Here is a 15,745-nt window from a genome sequence, read left to right as displayed (position 1 = left end):
ACAGGAAAGGCTAGATGAGCCTCAGCGTTTTTGAAAAAAAAATTATTTATTTGAAAGGCAGGAAGAGCGAGCCCCAAATGACTGCAATGGTGGGGGTAGGCCATACTGAGGCCAAGAGCTGGGAGCTCAATCCAGGTCTCCTACCCGGGTGGCAGGAAGCCAGTTACTTGAACCATCACCACTGTCTGCATTAGCAGAAAGCTGGAGTGTGTATGAAACCCAGCTAGTCCAACTTGGGTGTCTCGAGTGGCGCCTTCAACCCTTGCCCCTCAGCACTCTAATCACATCATCTTGGGTGATCATGCTTCTTTTCAGTCAAATTCAATCTCTTCCATTAATCATGTACCATTCCTTTATTAGATTTATGTCATACTTTGCAAACAAAAGGTTTAGGAGGAAAAACATAAACTGAAATACTACAGGAGGACTTCTCACCTTTTGCTTTGTTAAAGGAGCAGAGCTTGGGGGGAAGGGAAAGAATTTTCTGACTGTAGAGGAGCTACTTGGATCAGGCACTGCACCAGGTATTCTACTTCTGTTGTGGTAGATGTGGCCCCAGTAACACAGGGTCTCATGCAGGACCAGCTCCATAATCTTGGGAGGGGGGGTCTAAAATGTGAGTCCCTTGATAAAATTAGTTATTAAGAAATTCAAAGGAGTGACAATATTAACCTTGGACCCCTATGTAAGTGCACAGGCCATATACCCATGAAACAAGCCCTACTCTCAAGCCCGGCTTGAATCCTGGCTGAGCCACTTAATAACCAAGTCATCTGTAGGATGAGCATTGCAATAGTCCCTATCCCATCAAGGTCTTAAAAGAGGATTAAAAGAGATAATACGGGACTGGTGCTGCGGCACAGCGGCTAGGGCCGCCGCCTGCAGTGCTGGTTTGAGTCCGGACTGTTCCACTTCCGATCCAGCTCTCTGCTATGGCCTGGGAAAGCAGCAGAAGATGGCCCAAGTGCTTGGGTCCCTGTACCAGCGTGGGAGAGTGGGAAGAAATTCCTGGCTCCTGGCTTTGGATTGGTGCAGCTCTGGCTGTTGCAGCCAATTGGGGAGTGAACCAACGGATGGAAGACCTTTCTCTCTCTCTGCCTCTCTTTCTCCATATAACTCTGACTTTCAAATAAATAAATAAATATTAAAAAAAAGAGAGATAATACTTCAAAAGTGTTTAGCAGAACACCTGGCATACAGTAAGCACCATATCCACCATGTGTAGTAAGTGCATTAGGATACTTCAGAAAGTTTGTGGAAATGGGGCAGGTGTTTATTGCAGTGGTGGGGATGCTGCCTGCGACGGCCACAGCCTGTGTCAGCCTGGGCTCCGGTCTCAGCTCTGCTTCCTATTCCAGCTTCCTGCTGATGTGCACTCTGGGAAGCAGCAGACGACAGCTCTAGTATTTGTGTTCCTGTCACCTGTGTGGGAGGCCTGGATTGAGTTCTGGGCTCCAGCCTTAGCTATTGCAGGTATTTGGGAAGTGAACCCGTGGGATGGAAGAAATCTCCCTATCTGTCTCTTTTTCTGCTTTTCAAATAAATAAAATAAATATACATTTTTAAATAGGTTTTCAGAGAAACAAAGTTAAGTAAGTTTAGGGGTGAATGTTTGGTATAGCTGTAAATAGCACTTTAGGGGCCAGCACTGTGGTATAGCAGGTTAAGCTATGGTCTGAGGCACTGGCATCCCATATAAGCACTGGTTAAATTCCTGGCTGCTCCACTTTCAATCCAGCTCCCTGGTAATGCGCCTAGGAAAGCACTAGAAGATGGCCCAAATGCTTGGGCCCTTGCACTTGCGTGGCCATTTGGGCAGTGAACCAGCAGAAGGAAGATCTGCCTCTCTGCCCTTCAAATAAATATAAATAAATAAAAATTGGAACAAAAACAAACAAACAAAAAAAACCAATGATCTTTAAAAAGATGTTAACTTTGCTTCAAAAAAACTTTTCAGGGACCAGCACTGTGGCATAGTAGGCTGAGCCTCCGCCTGTGGCACTGGCACCCAATGGGTGCTGGTTCGTGTCCCAGCTGTTCCTCTTCCAATCCGCCTCTCTGGTTACAGATTGGGAAAGCAGTGGAAGATGGCCCAAGTGCTTGGACCCTGCACCCACATAGGAGACCCAGAAGAAGCTCCTGGATTCTGGCTTTGGATCCGCCTAGCTCCAGCAGTTAAGGCCATTTAGTTTGTGAACCAGCAGATGGAAGACCTCTCTCTCTGTCTCTCCCTCTCTCTGTAACTCTGCCTCAAATATGTGAATAAAAAAATCTTAAAAAAAATTTTTTTGGAATCCATGCAAAGTTTTCTATACTCCACTGTGTGGAGGCCCCTGGCATACACTGGCATCCTAACCATCTCCCAATGGCAGAGATGGTCATTCACTTGAATTCCTTAATTTTGTCTTTAACAAGGGACTCACGTTCAGGATCCCGAAGATTATGGAGGTGCTCATGCTTGAGACTGTGCTCTCACTGAGGCCACATCTGCTGCAACAAAGCGGAGCACCCGGTGCAGTGTCTGGCCCAGGTAGCTCCTTTGCAACTACAGTCGGGACAGTGCGAATTCACTAGAATGTGCTTTCAATGTTTTGAGAGTTTGGATTCCTCACACATAGAATCATGCTTTTATTATCACCTTTTAATTTATTTTAACACTTGAACAAGAGATTTTAAAAGATATTTTGGATTGAGGCCAATCACTCGTAAAACAAGACTGAACAACAACAACAACAAAAAGAGACACTGGTTTAGGCTCGGGTTCTGGAAGCCTGCAGAATGCAAGTTGTCATGAAGCCAATTTAATATGACTGCTTCCTTTACGCCGCAAGGGTTCACTGGGGACATCACCGCTTCCATACAGGAAATAAAGCCTGTTGTTGTATCCAAACAAAAACGAAGAAATACCTTTCTTTCCTTTTTATAAAGCAGATACTTGGGGAAAAAAAAAGCTATGGAGCAGGAAATGTTACTAATCATACAAACTCTATATTTAGGTTAAGAAAAAAACCACTCTGTAAACAGAAGATAACTTGTAGTCAGTGATATTTTTTTTCTAGAGAAGAAATCTGGTAAAAAGAGGCATAAATATTTCATGTCTACAGCGTATCATGTTTGTTTTATGAGCAGTCTCAGTGTCGTCACTGAGTTATCTGCACATTTTGTTTTCAGTCTCCTGACCATCAGTAACTGCCGGGACTTTCAGAAGCCTTCACAGTAAATATGTGGGTTCCCACCCCACCCCCACTTAAATACCATGGTCCACGGCAAGACTCTGCAGACCTAGTACTTTGCCCTTTGTCAAACGATTCGCCCGAGGTACACAGACTTGGGGTACTTCTCCTTCAGAGTCGGCCACTGCACAACGAGGTAATCTGAGAGGTGAAGCAGAATCTTTCCCGACAGGGATAAGGTTTCCACCCGGCAGATGCTTTCCACGTAGACAATGATCACTTTCTTTATCCCTAGAATCCCGAGGAGCAGGGCGGATATGCAGATAGGAACACATGTTCCCGGTCCGTTACACAGCACCTTTAAAAGAGAAAAAAAGCTGAAGGTCACACTGAAATACGGAACAGGCCTCCTGCATCTAGAAGTCTGATCTTGGAGGGGTTGTGTTTGTTATTCTAGTCCGTCTTCCTTTGTCAAGAGCCAGGATGTGGCGCGGGGCATGTGTACGCCTGTGCACTCACAGGGCTGTGTCCTGTGTCACTGTGTCCTCTGGGTGCTCCTGCTTCCAGCTGCGTGGCCTGGGGCAAATCATCTAACGTCCAGCTTTGAGCATTAGCACGGTACCTGGCACTCGGTCGGCACTCACTGGACGGCATGAGCTGTTCTTCTCTGCTTTGTGGATCGCCAGTGTCACACAGACATATGAAAAACAGATGAAATCAGCTAAGATTCACCCCGTTTTCTTTCATGTACCAGCTGGTTTGTTCTTGATGAAGGGCAAAATGACTAATTACCCAGAATATTTTTGTGGGATTGGAATTATTTTAGGAGTGCAGTCCAACAAGTGGGATATTCAAGAGAAGGCTACCACATGAATGAGATTTTCCCTTGAGAGGGTATAATGCATGCCTGTGCTACAAAACAATTTTAATGCTTTTGAATTCTGCTAGTTTTTACAGAAAGGCTACTGGTTAAAAACAACTGTGTTGACTAATTTAAGAAGAGAAATAAACATTCAACTCACACTGCAATCCTAAATAGCTTTCTCAAGTCTTTCAAAAAATTAGAAGAAACTCCATAGAATTTGTGGTAAGAAAATTTATGACTATCTTCAGAGGAAAAAGAATTTTATGCAACATCTTACTCATATGCTCATGTTGACTGAATTAGTAAAACCTAATAAAGCAGTTTATTCTGTAAGCCTTAAAACTAGATCTTTGTGGCTGTCTACTTGAGCCCAGTGGTCATGATCTGCAGTGTTGCATCATTTTTCCAGCTCCAGGTCCACGTCTCTACTAGACGTCAGAGAACCTTAACAGTCAGATCGACTGTCTAACCAGGCTGCATTTCAGAAGTTTTCCAGACAGCCCCACAGGTATCCTGCCTCCATGTGAACATGGACAAGGCTGGAAAGGCTTGACCAGGGTCACCTGGTCCAGGCCCTACCCTTCCTTCAGGCACACTCACTTGGAACATGATTCACAGAGCTTTTGGAAAAGAGTAGCCTGTTTCAAGTGAGTTTGTTATTTTAGTCCGTCTTCGTCAAGAGTTAGGATGTAGCACAGGGCGTGTGTAAGCCTGTGCACTCGAGAGCACTGTGTCCTCTTGGTTCGTTCGCTTTCTTTCTTTCTCTCTCTAAGATTTACTTATTTATTTGAAAGTTAGAATTAGAGAGAAGAGAGAGAGAGAAAGAAAATCTTCCATCCACTGGTTCACTCCCAAACTGGCCGCAATGGCCAGGCCAAAGCCAGGAGCCAGAAGCATCATCTGGGTCTCCCAAGTGGGTGCAGGGGCCCAAACACTTGGGCCATCTTCCACTATTTTCCCATGCCATCAGCAGGGAGCTGGATCACAGGTGGGGCATCCAGGACTTGAACTGGCACTTATATGCGATGTCGGTGCTGCAAAGGGTGGCTTAACCCACTATGCTACAGCACTGCCCCCAGGGGGCAGTCTTTCTTACAGCGTCCAGAAGCTTCACCTACACTCCAAACCCTTCTGCTGTCATTTATGGGGAACATCCATTCAGCCTTTTTCTTCTTACCAGCAACTGAGTGCTCTAGCTCCTTTTTTAAATCTTTAAGAAAGATTTATTTATCTGAAAGGCAGAGTGGTGGGGGTGGGGGAGATGGCAGGGAGGGAGAGTTGCTTTACTCCCCATATGGCTGCACTAATTAGGTCTGGGCCAAGCCAAAGCCAGGAGCCAGGAGCTCCATCATGGTCTTCCACATGAGTGGCAGGAACCAAACCCTTGAGCCATCTTCCACTGCCTCCTCAGGTACATTAGTAGGGAGCTGGATCTGAAGCAGAGAAGTAGGGACTTGAACACTGGCACTCTGATATGGGATGTGAGTGTTGCAAGTGGTGGCTTAACCTGCTTTGCTGTAACACCAGCCCCCTGTGCTCTCTAGATCATATTTCCTTATCTCCACGAAGCTCCTATGATAACCTTTCTTCATCGACCCTCAAGGTGGTGCAATAAAAGAATAGGGCTGAGAGTCAAGGGGACAGGGGCAGAAAAGCAGCAAGCTAGGTGTGGTGAGTCTGGGCCACAGCAGTAAGGTCAGTCCCCACCTTGGCCCTCCCACCACTATTTATTATATTTTGTTAAAGATTTATTTTATTTATTTGAAAGACAGATGTGTGTGTGGGAGAGAGAGAGAGAGAGAGAGAGAGAGAGAGAGAGATCTTCCATCTGCTGGTTCACTCCCAAAATGGCTGCAATGGCTGGGGCTGGGCCAGGTTGAAGGAGCTTCATCCAGGTCTCCCACGTGGATGCAGGGACCCAAGCACCACCACTATTTATTAACAACTCACTATGTACTAAAAACGTGACATGTGCTACTTCTTTATTCAGCCTGCCAGCAACCATGTGAGGCAAGTTTTATTCTTCTTTGTGCAGATGAGGAAGCAGGCACAGGGAGACTGGGCAAGTTGCTTGATCACATATTTAGGGGGTGAAGGATTTATACTGCTTCAGGTCACCTTTTTCCTGTGTGACTCATTTGCCTTATCTAGAAAGTAGGGAGACTGGACTACATGACTTTCCCTATCAGCTCCAGGAGTCTATAATCCTATGACTCTAATTTGTCTGTATCTTTATCTTAAGCCTAAATTATGAACTTGCTCAGAACTCTTAAAATCCTCTAAGTGCAAAGTGTTAGAGATAATTTGGACTAGATAATTTTTATTGTGGGGTCCTCTCTTGTGCACCACAAGATGTTTATCAGTGTCCCTGGCCTCTGCCAATGAGATTCCAATAGCCCAGACAATCAAGAAGAATGCCTCTGAGCATTCCAAATGTTGACAATCACTGTATTAATGGGCTCTCTTATCCTCAGATCATGGATGTTGCTTTTCTCAATATTCTCTTCAATAGTATAGAGCAAAATAAAAAACACAGCTAAGAAAATAATGTAAGGATTGCTTGTTGGATTTTGAATGTCATAAAAACATTATCACATTTGTTGCCTTTTAAAGTGTACATAACTACATGATCTGGCTGACTCTCTAAAAAGAAACAATATAAAAGTCTGTGGTACAACAGAACCACAAAACCATAAAGAAAAAAAACTAATCTCATAGAAAACTTAGACTAAGAAAAGCTATTTTTAATTAAACACAGGTTTTAAGTTTTATAGGTTTTGAGTTTTATAGCAGCATAGGCAAAAAAGCTTTTTAAAAATGTGGATTAGGGAGTATTCCTTATTCAAGGAAGCATACCAGAGAGACTTATTCCAAGCACTGAACAAAACAGATGCAACTCAGCCAGCCTGGGTAAACAAGGTGTCAATATAACACAACGGTTGAAGCTATCTTTTTAATTTTATAAAAATCATAGAAATATTCTTCACATTTCCATTTCTTATAATATAAATCCTCAGTGAATACAGGACCATGACCCTGGCCATCTTTCTTTCTCACTGCTCTGTCAGCTCCTACGGGCAGAGCCTACTTCTAGGACAATCTGTATTCTGCACTTGAAATTCAGGCACTGAGTAAATTTTGCTAGAAGGAGAGAGCAAAGAGGTCAGGGAGGAGTGAAGCCTTCTTTGCCTATCCTTTGTGGAGTCAAATGTGTCCCTTGTCAGACTTGACCCCACACACATACCATAAACATGTGATTGGCTAAAACCAAAGCCTTTTTTTAAAATCATCTTACATCCATTCACCTGTTTCCTGGCGAATCTCTGTATCCCTTGCTTTCAATTTAAGTTCTTGTTGACTCCACACCCAGCTTTAAGGAGAGGACAGAAGACTCCCATCCAACTGTCTGACTCAGGTTTGAAAAGCCAGAATATCAGGTTCTACTCATGAAAGTTGCTGGTTCAAAGAAGAGCATGTAATTGAGTGGTTGAGAAACCATGAGACACACAGGGACATGTGCTGGAGCTGCTGAGAGAGCAGTACAAAAGGATGCTAGGAAGATGGGGACCTGGTGTTGTTGACATTTCTCTTGCCACCATATGGAGACGTTGAGAATGAAGCAAACACAAAGGAGAGCAGAGCTGAGAGATGAAGCCAGACCAAGTCCCAAAGGCAGCATTTAAGACCCATGAGCCCAGCCGTGCCTGAAGGAAACCAGATCTATCCCCAGACTTGCCAGGTATGTGAGGGAATACATTCCAGTTTTGCTTAAGCCAGTTTGAATCAGGGTTTCTGTCACAAGCAATAAGAAGCACATGAATTGACACAGCCCTTTATTTTGTCTAACTCCCCGACTGGCCCCTGACCATCTGCAGAGGCAACCAGTGGTACAATATGAGTATGTGTGTTGGATGAATTAACAAATCAATAAGCTTCTCTGAAAGCAGGAAGTTCAAGAGACAGACTAGAGACAATATAAGTTACAGGTCTAGAGAGTAGAAGGAAGCCAGGGCTAATATAAACACGAAGCCAGGAGGGCCCAGGAGCCAGACCAAGGAGCAAGAATAGTTACAACAGGATTTCTCTTTCGTAGATTTGGGTGATCATAGGTCGAGTCCTGCTGGCTGAACCATTACATCTGCATGTAGAAGAAGACATATTTAACTTGACTAGTCTGCACTTGTCTCCTTAGCCCAAGAGGAAACCTCCATACAAAATATGGGCCAAGACCTTTGGGGTCCTGGGTTGGTTTGTAAGCCAGAGACCACGAAGTTGAGGTGATCCATGAAAGAGTACGTGAAGGTAAGGATGGAAGCCAGATAAGGAGTCCAACTAAGGCTTCAATCTTAAGAGACCAGACAGAGAAGTGGAGTCCAACTCTGAGGCAGTGGCCTGAAAACCGGGCTTTCTGACAGCTTCTTGGTGGGAGTGGAGGCTGGGGATAAGTCATGAACTACAGGAACATCGCTTCAGGGAAGGTTGCATTGAGCTCTGAGGATCATGGATAAAACCAGAAAACTAGAGCCCACTGTTAAAGTTGGCTCAGGCACGTGACCTGGAAGTCACATGTCCTCTCAAAATCAGCACTTCCGTTTACAGGAGAGCTCCATGCTGCAGACTGATAAATGAATGAGATGAGGAAGGGGGCAAACAGTGACATGCAGGAATAATCAGGAAACACAGGAAGAAGAGAAGCTTCCTGGAAGGCTTCACAGGGAGCAAGGTCAAGTAAGGCACTTTATTTATTTATTTTTTTGACAGGCAGAGTGGACAGTGAGAGAGAGAGACAGAGAGAAAGGTCTTCCTTTGCCGTTGGTTCACCTTCCAATGGCCGCCATGGCCGGCGCGCTGTGGCCGGCGCACCACGCTGATCCGAAGGCAGGAGCCAGGTGCTTCTCCTGGTCTCCCAAGGGGTGCAGGGCCCAAGCACTTGGGCCATCCTCCACTGCACTCCCTGGCCACAGCAGAGAGCTGGCCTGGAAGAGGGGCAACTGGGACAGAATCCGGCGCCCCAACCGGGACTAGAACCCGGTGTGCCGGCGCCGCAAGGCGGAGGATTAGCCTAGTGAGCCCCAGCGCCGGCCCAAGTAAGGCACTTTAAGAATGGCTACAGGAAAATCACAAGGCCCCTGCCTACCTTCCAGAGTGTGTCAAAGATGGTGAAGCAATCAATAATGTGTGTGTGTGTGTGTGTGTGTGTGTTTGCAGCCAGCAAAGTTACAGAGACAGAGAAGAAATGTTCAGCTGACTGAGAAGAGTAATGGGAGCCTCAGAGATGGCTCTTTCAGCGAGTCACTGGTTTAAACACAGGGCAGGCGAAGAGACAGTTGCTGTGGGAGAGCAGCCTTAGGTAGTAGCTGGAAGAAATCAGCAGGGATGGAGGGGGGTCTTACAGAATGGAATAAATGCCCTACCTGTCAAAATAAGGATCAGCGAGAGCCAAGTGATGGTGGGGGAAGAACTGGTTACACAGATGAAGGTGAGGTTTCAACACAGGGAGAGAAGAACAAGAATTCAGAGTATTTGCTTTGTGAGGAAAATCATACTTTTATGAGAACACAATAAAGAATAAAAATGGTGGCACAGGAAGTCTACCTTGAATGGACATTCTTTTAAATATTAATAACTTTTCAGCTCAATATGAAAAATACAGAGAAGCACAAATAAGAAAATAGTGCTTCTATTATGACCAATTTGTTAACATTTTGGCATATTTCCTAATTGATGTCTTAAATATACATTTATACGTTAATATAAAATATGTTAATATATGCACATATATAATTGTGACCTTATATATAAAGTCCTTTTTAGTTATACTTTTGTTTATTTTTCCAGAACTTTTAAGAAACCTATTATTTCTGGCCGGCATTGCGGATCACTTGGCTAATCCTCAGCCTGCAGTGCTGGCACCCCAGGTTCTAGTGCTGGTTGAGGCACTGGGTTCTGTCCTGGTTGCTCCTCTTCCATTCCAGCTCTCTGCTGTGGCCTGGGAAGGCAGTGGAGGATGGCCCAAGTGCTTGGGTCTTGCACCTGCATGGGAGAACAGGAGGAAGCACCTGGCTCCTGGCTTCGGATCAGTGCAGCGCGCCGGCCGTAGAGGCCATTTGGGGGGTGAACCAATGGAAAGGAAGACCTTTCTCTCTGTCTCTCTCTCTCACTGTCTAAATCTGCCTGTCCAAAAAAAAAAAAAAAAAAAGAAAAGAAAAATGAAAAAGAAACCTATTATTTTTAACAGCTGAATATATTTAACCCTATGAATATAATTCTTTTAACCATTCCTTTATTAATGAAAATGTTTCTTTTTTTTAAAGATTTCATTTATTTATTTGAGAGGTAGAGTTACAGACAGAGAGAGGGAGAGACAGAGTGAAAAGTCTTCCATCTACTTGTTCTTTCCCCAAATGGCTGCAATGGCTGGAGCTGGGCCAATCTGAAGCCAGGAGCCAGGAGCTTCTTCACAATCTCCCACATGCGTGCAGGGGCCCAAGCACTTGGGCCCTTCTCCACTGCTTTCCCAGGAATATTAGCAGGGCGCTCAACTGGAAGTAGAGCAGCTGGGGCTCTAACACCTTCAGCAGTGGCTTTACCCTCTATGCCACAACACAGGCCCCTCTCAGCTCTTTCTGAAGAGTTGCCCATCTGGCCTGTCAGATGCACTGCCTCATTAAACTGTGCTACCTTGCTTACCACTACTTTCTGTCTCACATCTGAAATTTTCTTCTACTGCTTTCTCAGGCCTTTAGCAGACAGCTGGATCAGAATAGGAGCAGCAAGACACGAAACAGCGCCCATATGCAATGCTGGCACTGCTGGCAGAGGCTTAACCTGCTATGCCACAGGGCTGGCTCCGAAAATGGTTATTGTTGGAAATTTAAGCTTTTTTTTTTCCCCCTATGATGTTACAAACCTCTTTGTATATAAATCTGTGGTGCCTAAAGTTTTAATTTAGCATTGAACTACATTCCAGAGTTCTAGCTGAGTGAGAGGTTAGAAGAAATAGCTTCAAAGACTTAGAAAGTTGTGCAAAGTTTCATGAAATGATTGTTAGGGATCAGGAATGGGCCATGTGGTCCTTTGGTTCGGTTTCATCCCTGCCTAGAATCCCCCTGAGCGATGCTCCACTGTGAGAGCTGTGGTAGTAGGCAGCCCCATCTCTCAAGGCAGAAGTGAGCCAGCCCTTTACACCGCTCTTTACAAAGCAGCCAGCCCGTGATCTGACCAGATGTCTGCCTACAGAGGCAGGGATGTGGGGGAATCGTTTCTGGTGGCAAAGGTGCCCTGGGCAGGCTCCAGCATCCAGTGCCAGTGGTGCCGGCTGCAGTGCTGTGGCCGTGGAATGTTGGCTGTGGTTCTAGCTGTGTGGCTCCCACTTTATTCCTCTGTTTTCTAAGTCTACTTTACTAACATTCCTGGTAATTCTGAGAGTTCTCAATAGCCTTTCACTAAAATTCTTTTTCTGCTTCAGTAAGCCAGAGTGGATTCCTATGGCGTGCCACCAAGAACGCTAACTAGCATGGGAGGAACACAGATTTTCTGAGAGCAGCAGATGCAGCGCTGGAGAAGGCACAGATCCTGTCAGAGCAGCCACAGGATTTCCTCAGGCAGGGCTAAAAGCACGGGGCCACCAGGCAGGGCTAAAAGCACGGGGCCACGCACACAGGAAGCAGACGCAGTGAACACGGAAGAGGAGTACCCAGCAGATGGAGACCAGTGAGAGCCCAGGGTAGGGAAAAACAAAGCAAAAGGCGTCGACCAAGAAAGGAAGGAAGAGGGCAAGAGCAGTGGGATGAAGGCCTCAGAAAACCGTAGAAAAGCATCTGAGAGCCATCCAGGGAGTGACGCAGAAAATGCAGTCGGAGGGCAGGTGGTTTTTCACGCGCTCAGGACCGGAAGGCTGGGGTGAAGTCTGAGGAAAGGCAGAGCTGAATGGCAGCCTTCAGCGGAGGTGGACAGCAGGAAGGAAGAGGATGTGCGACAGATGGCACAGAGTGTTCGCTTGGCTCACACCACGGTACACTGGCTCTCTTCTTTTTTATGAATATTTAATCATTTGAGTAGTAACACTTAAATGGAAACATCCAAATACCAAAACCAACATGAAACAACCAAATAAATCCTAAACACTCGAATCATCCATCAGTTGAGAATGTTCAAGGTCTCTCAAATTCTGTTGCCTACACGGTGTTCCCAGAGTCCTTAGCATCGTGCAGATTGCTTTGCGAGGTCCACTTTGCCACTGCTGCAACGACTTGTAGTCTGTGTTTCTGGACAGGTCTGAGTCGCTCTGCTGCATGAGCATGCCAGGTCATCCAGCCCTGCTTCTCTCTCTCTTTAGCCAGGCACAGTCAGAAAGGGAAGTTACAAATTGCTTTTTATTAGGCTAACGTACTAAAAACAACGTTTTAAGGATACCAAATTTATTTCTGGTTCCTCAAATATCAGTTGCTTGAACTTTGCTTGGTGACAACTAGAAACAAAAAAACAAAATTGTTCTCAAGTTAATAAATGGGAAGAACAGTAAAACTTGGGTCGTGTAGGCTCCTGACCAATTGATAAGTTTCCTGTATTGACACTGGTTTACTTGGGTCTATTCAGAATATGTCTGTTCTTTGTGTACTCATATTACCTGCCGAGAGGCTGAATAACATAGTATATAGGGACCAGGTTTTTTTAAGATTTATTTATTTATTAATTCCACATCTCAGTTTGCCCATTCGTGAAGTCACCCACTCCAGAAATATATTTTTAAAAATTTATTTATTTATTTGAAAGTCAGAGTTATAGAAGGAAAGAGGGAGGGACAGAGAGAGAGAGGTCTGACATCCACTGGTTCACTCCCTAAGTGGCCACAACAGATGGGGCTGAGCCAGGCTAAAGACAGGAGCCAGGAGGTTTGTCCGGGTCTCCCATGTGCGTGGCAGGGTTCCAAGGACTCGGGACATTCTCCACTGCCTTCCCCAAGCCATTAGCAGAGAGCTGGATCAGAAGTGGAGCAGCTGGGACATGAATCGGTGCCTATAGGGATGCTAGCATCACAGGAGGCAGCTTTACCCTTTATGCCACAAAACCACCACACCCCAGAAACATTTTACTGAACAAAGATAATATGCCAGGTACTGTTCTGGGCATTTGGGATGTATTTGTGAACAAAAGTTTCTGCCCTACAAAGTTTTCAGGACAGGAGGTGGGCAGCAAGCAAGGCACACAGAGGAACACGTAGCATAAAGCAAGGAAAGGGAATGGTGATTTAGAGATCTCTGAGGAGGTGATGTATGAACTTGTGTTGGCGCAATGGAATGTTATGCCAGGCAGGAGCAGAGATGATCTGGAGTACGAGGAAGGAGAGAGGATGCTATAGATTTGTGGACTGTGAGCTACCAAGGGCCATGAAGAGGGCTTGAGGAGCAGGAGCAGGGGAGGAGTAGGAACTTGAGATAGATTTTAGTCAAACAGTGCTAAGGCCCAGGTGAAAGTACACCTCAGGGCCTTCAACCTCCTGCACTGAGCAATGCAATGAAAGATGCAGGGCAAGATGGTTTTGTCCTACCAGTTCTTAGGGGAAGGTGGATTAACATTTTCTCTTCTTAGGAGTCTGTAACCGTAAGGTAGAGAAAGCTAGGGATGGGAGTTGTAATCCAACCAGAAGCAGACAGAGGAGGGGAAAACAGCATCTCCAACAGTGTTGCTGCTGAGACTAAATGAGACATGTAAAGCATTTAACACAGTGCCTGACCACGGCAGAACGTCAATCCAGGGTAGCCATGACAACAGAAGTAAAGTCAATGCTGATGGCCATTTCCCAGCTTTCAGAGTACCCTGTGAAACAAAGGCCCGCGTCTTATGAAAGACAAGAGATTACGTGGCTTGTTCCAGCCTTGTCCTGAAGGCCTGCTGTTCTGTCAGGGCATGGCACTGACCGAGCACATCTGTCCTTCTAGTATACCTAACAGTAACTCAACCCTTCATTTTGGTGTCTTTATCTTCCCAGTGATATTGTTTGCCCTGCCTCATCCACTCCATGTTGACACTTGTAGGAAAGGGCTTGATTTTTACAGCAGTACTTTCTGGATTTTCACAGATGGGGATGGCTGGAGGATTCTAGAGTTTGCCTGGCTCTGGATCCACAGTGCCTGGATAGTGTACTTTTCAGACTATAGCCAAATGGCCTTGGAGGTCTATGGTCATAACCTGTTGAACTGGCCTGCTGACATGATGGATAACCCTGCCCTTGTTCATTTCAAGACAAGTGTTAGCTATTTTTACCCTTGTCTTTGAAATAACACTTCCCAACCTACTTGTGATTACCTTGATTTTCTGGGGGGAGGGGAGAATTTGGAAATGCAGAGTTACAGGATGGAAGATACACAGGTGGCACAGGCATCCAGACATTGGGCTCCGATGGCCCTCCCACAGGTCTGGGACACCAAACTGTGACTCTGATGCATGTTAGGAAAATCCTGCAGACCCAAGACTACACAGCTTGGACAAAAACACTCTGCTGGATTCTGCTTCACCTTAAATGCAAGGCAGGCCAAAGAGCTCCAACATTGTCAGGGCTGGTATTCCAGTTCCTTGCCTTGATGTTCCACCATGAAAAACAGATACATAAATAAAATAAAAATTTAAAATGTTTTATCTGAGTGGTCAGGCCCTGCTGGCTTAGCACCATCACTAGAGATCCCTGGCAGGTGAACCAAACATTGTTTTCCCAGCTTTTCTGGCTCTTCCTACTTTTAGTTGAGGAAACAAAATCTTTCAGGTTTCCTGTTCTCTGAATCAAATGGTCAAGGGGACAATTTCCTGACTTCCTACTCTTATTGGTTGTTTGCTTTGAATGTATTTTCACCCTCTGAAATGATGTCCCCAAGGTCTCTGAACCCTACAAATACTGTATTTCCCCTAATGAAACAGAGCTCTCAAAAGTACAGATAGGTGGAGCTGGATGCAGCCTGGCACATCATTTGGTTCAGTGCCCCCCTTCAGCTGGAGGAAGAGGGGGAACATACTGACGGTTACCAGGCACCTGCTACTGGCTAGGCACAGAGCCTACAGTGGCATTCTGCACCCTGTTAACTTTCTGTACCCCTTAGCTGTGGGACACGGGTTTCAAGACTCCTAGTGGGTGTCTGGAACTGTGGCTAGTACTGAGCCCTGTATACACTATTATAAAGTGTACTTTGTAAATTAGGTACAGTAAATTTACAGTTATGATAACATACTGTGGACCTTAGCAACTCAGTTATGGATTTTTTTTCCCTTTCCTTATTAAGTCAAGAACATTCACTTAAAGGAAACATTCTATGGTTTCTTTTTGGTATATTCAAATTGCCAGCATCACTATTCTTGCATTTTGTGGCAATTATTAAGTAAAATACAGGCTACTTGAACACAAGCACTGCTGGATGGTGACCATCGATCTGATAACCAAGGAGGCTACCCAGTGACTAACAGGCAGGTAGGGCACACAGTGCCAATAGAGTGGACAGAGAGGATTTGGCAGCAGGCATCTGGCTCAGCCCACAGTCATGAAGATACAGGCCTGCCTGGATTCAAGTCCTCTTCCCATGCAGTTTCTTACTAATGGGCACTGTAGGGGGCAGCATGTGATGGCTCAAGTACTTGTCTCCTTGCCACCCATGTGGGAGACCCGGACTGAGTTCTTGGTTTCTGGCTTCAGCCTAGTCCATCCCTGGCTGCTGTGGAC

The 15,745-nt window shown here is 45.4% G+C and overlaps 1 protein-coding gene across 2 annotated transcripts in view; it reads right to left on the bottom strand.

Annotated features, from left to right (window-relative positions):
* Positions 1-334: 334 nt before the first annotated feature.
* Positions 335-15,745, bottom strand: part of ALG14 (ALG14 UDP-N-acetylglucosaminyltransferase subunit) — a 104,650-nt gene continuing 89,239 nt past the window's right edge. Inside the window, exon 4 of one of the 2 annotated variants that reach the window (XM_002715847.6) lies at positions 335-3,531. In XM_002715847.6, the coding sequence (XP_002715893.1) occupies positions 3,301-3,531 (231 nt within the window). In that variant the 3' untranslated portion in view covers positions 335-3,300. Of the gene's footprint in view, positions 3,532-12,062; positions 12,509-15,745 lie in introns of those variants that run through there. The other variant, XM_089337052.1, reaches the window with a different exon arrangement.

Source organism: Oryctolagus cuniculus, chromosome 7 (assembly GCF_051225735.1).
Source record: "Oryctolagus cuniculus isolate XC-2025 breed Fujian yellow rabbit chromosome 7, ASM5122573v1, whole genome shotgun sequence".
NCBI classification, from domain to species: domain Eukaryota; kingdom Metazoa; phylum Chordata; class Mammalia; order Lagomorpha; family Leporidae; genus Oryctolagus; species Oryctolagus cuniculus.
This window is presented reverse-complemented; position numbering and strand designations above follow the sequence as displayed.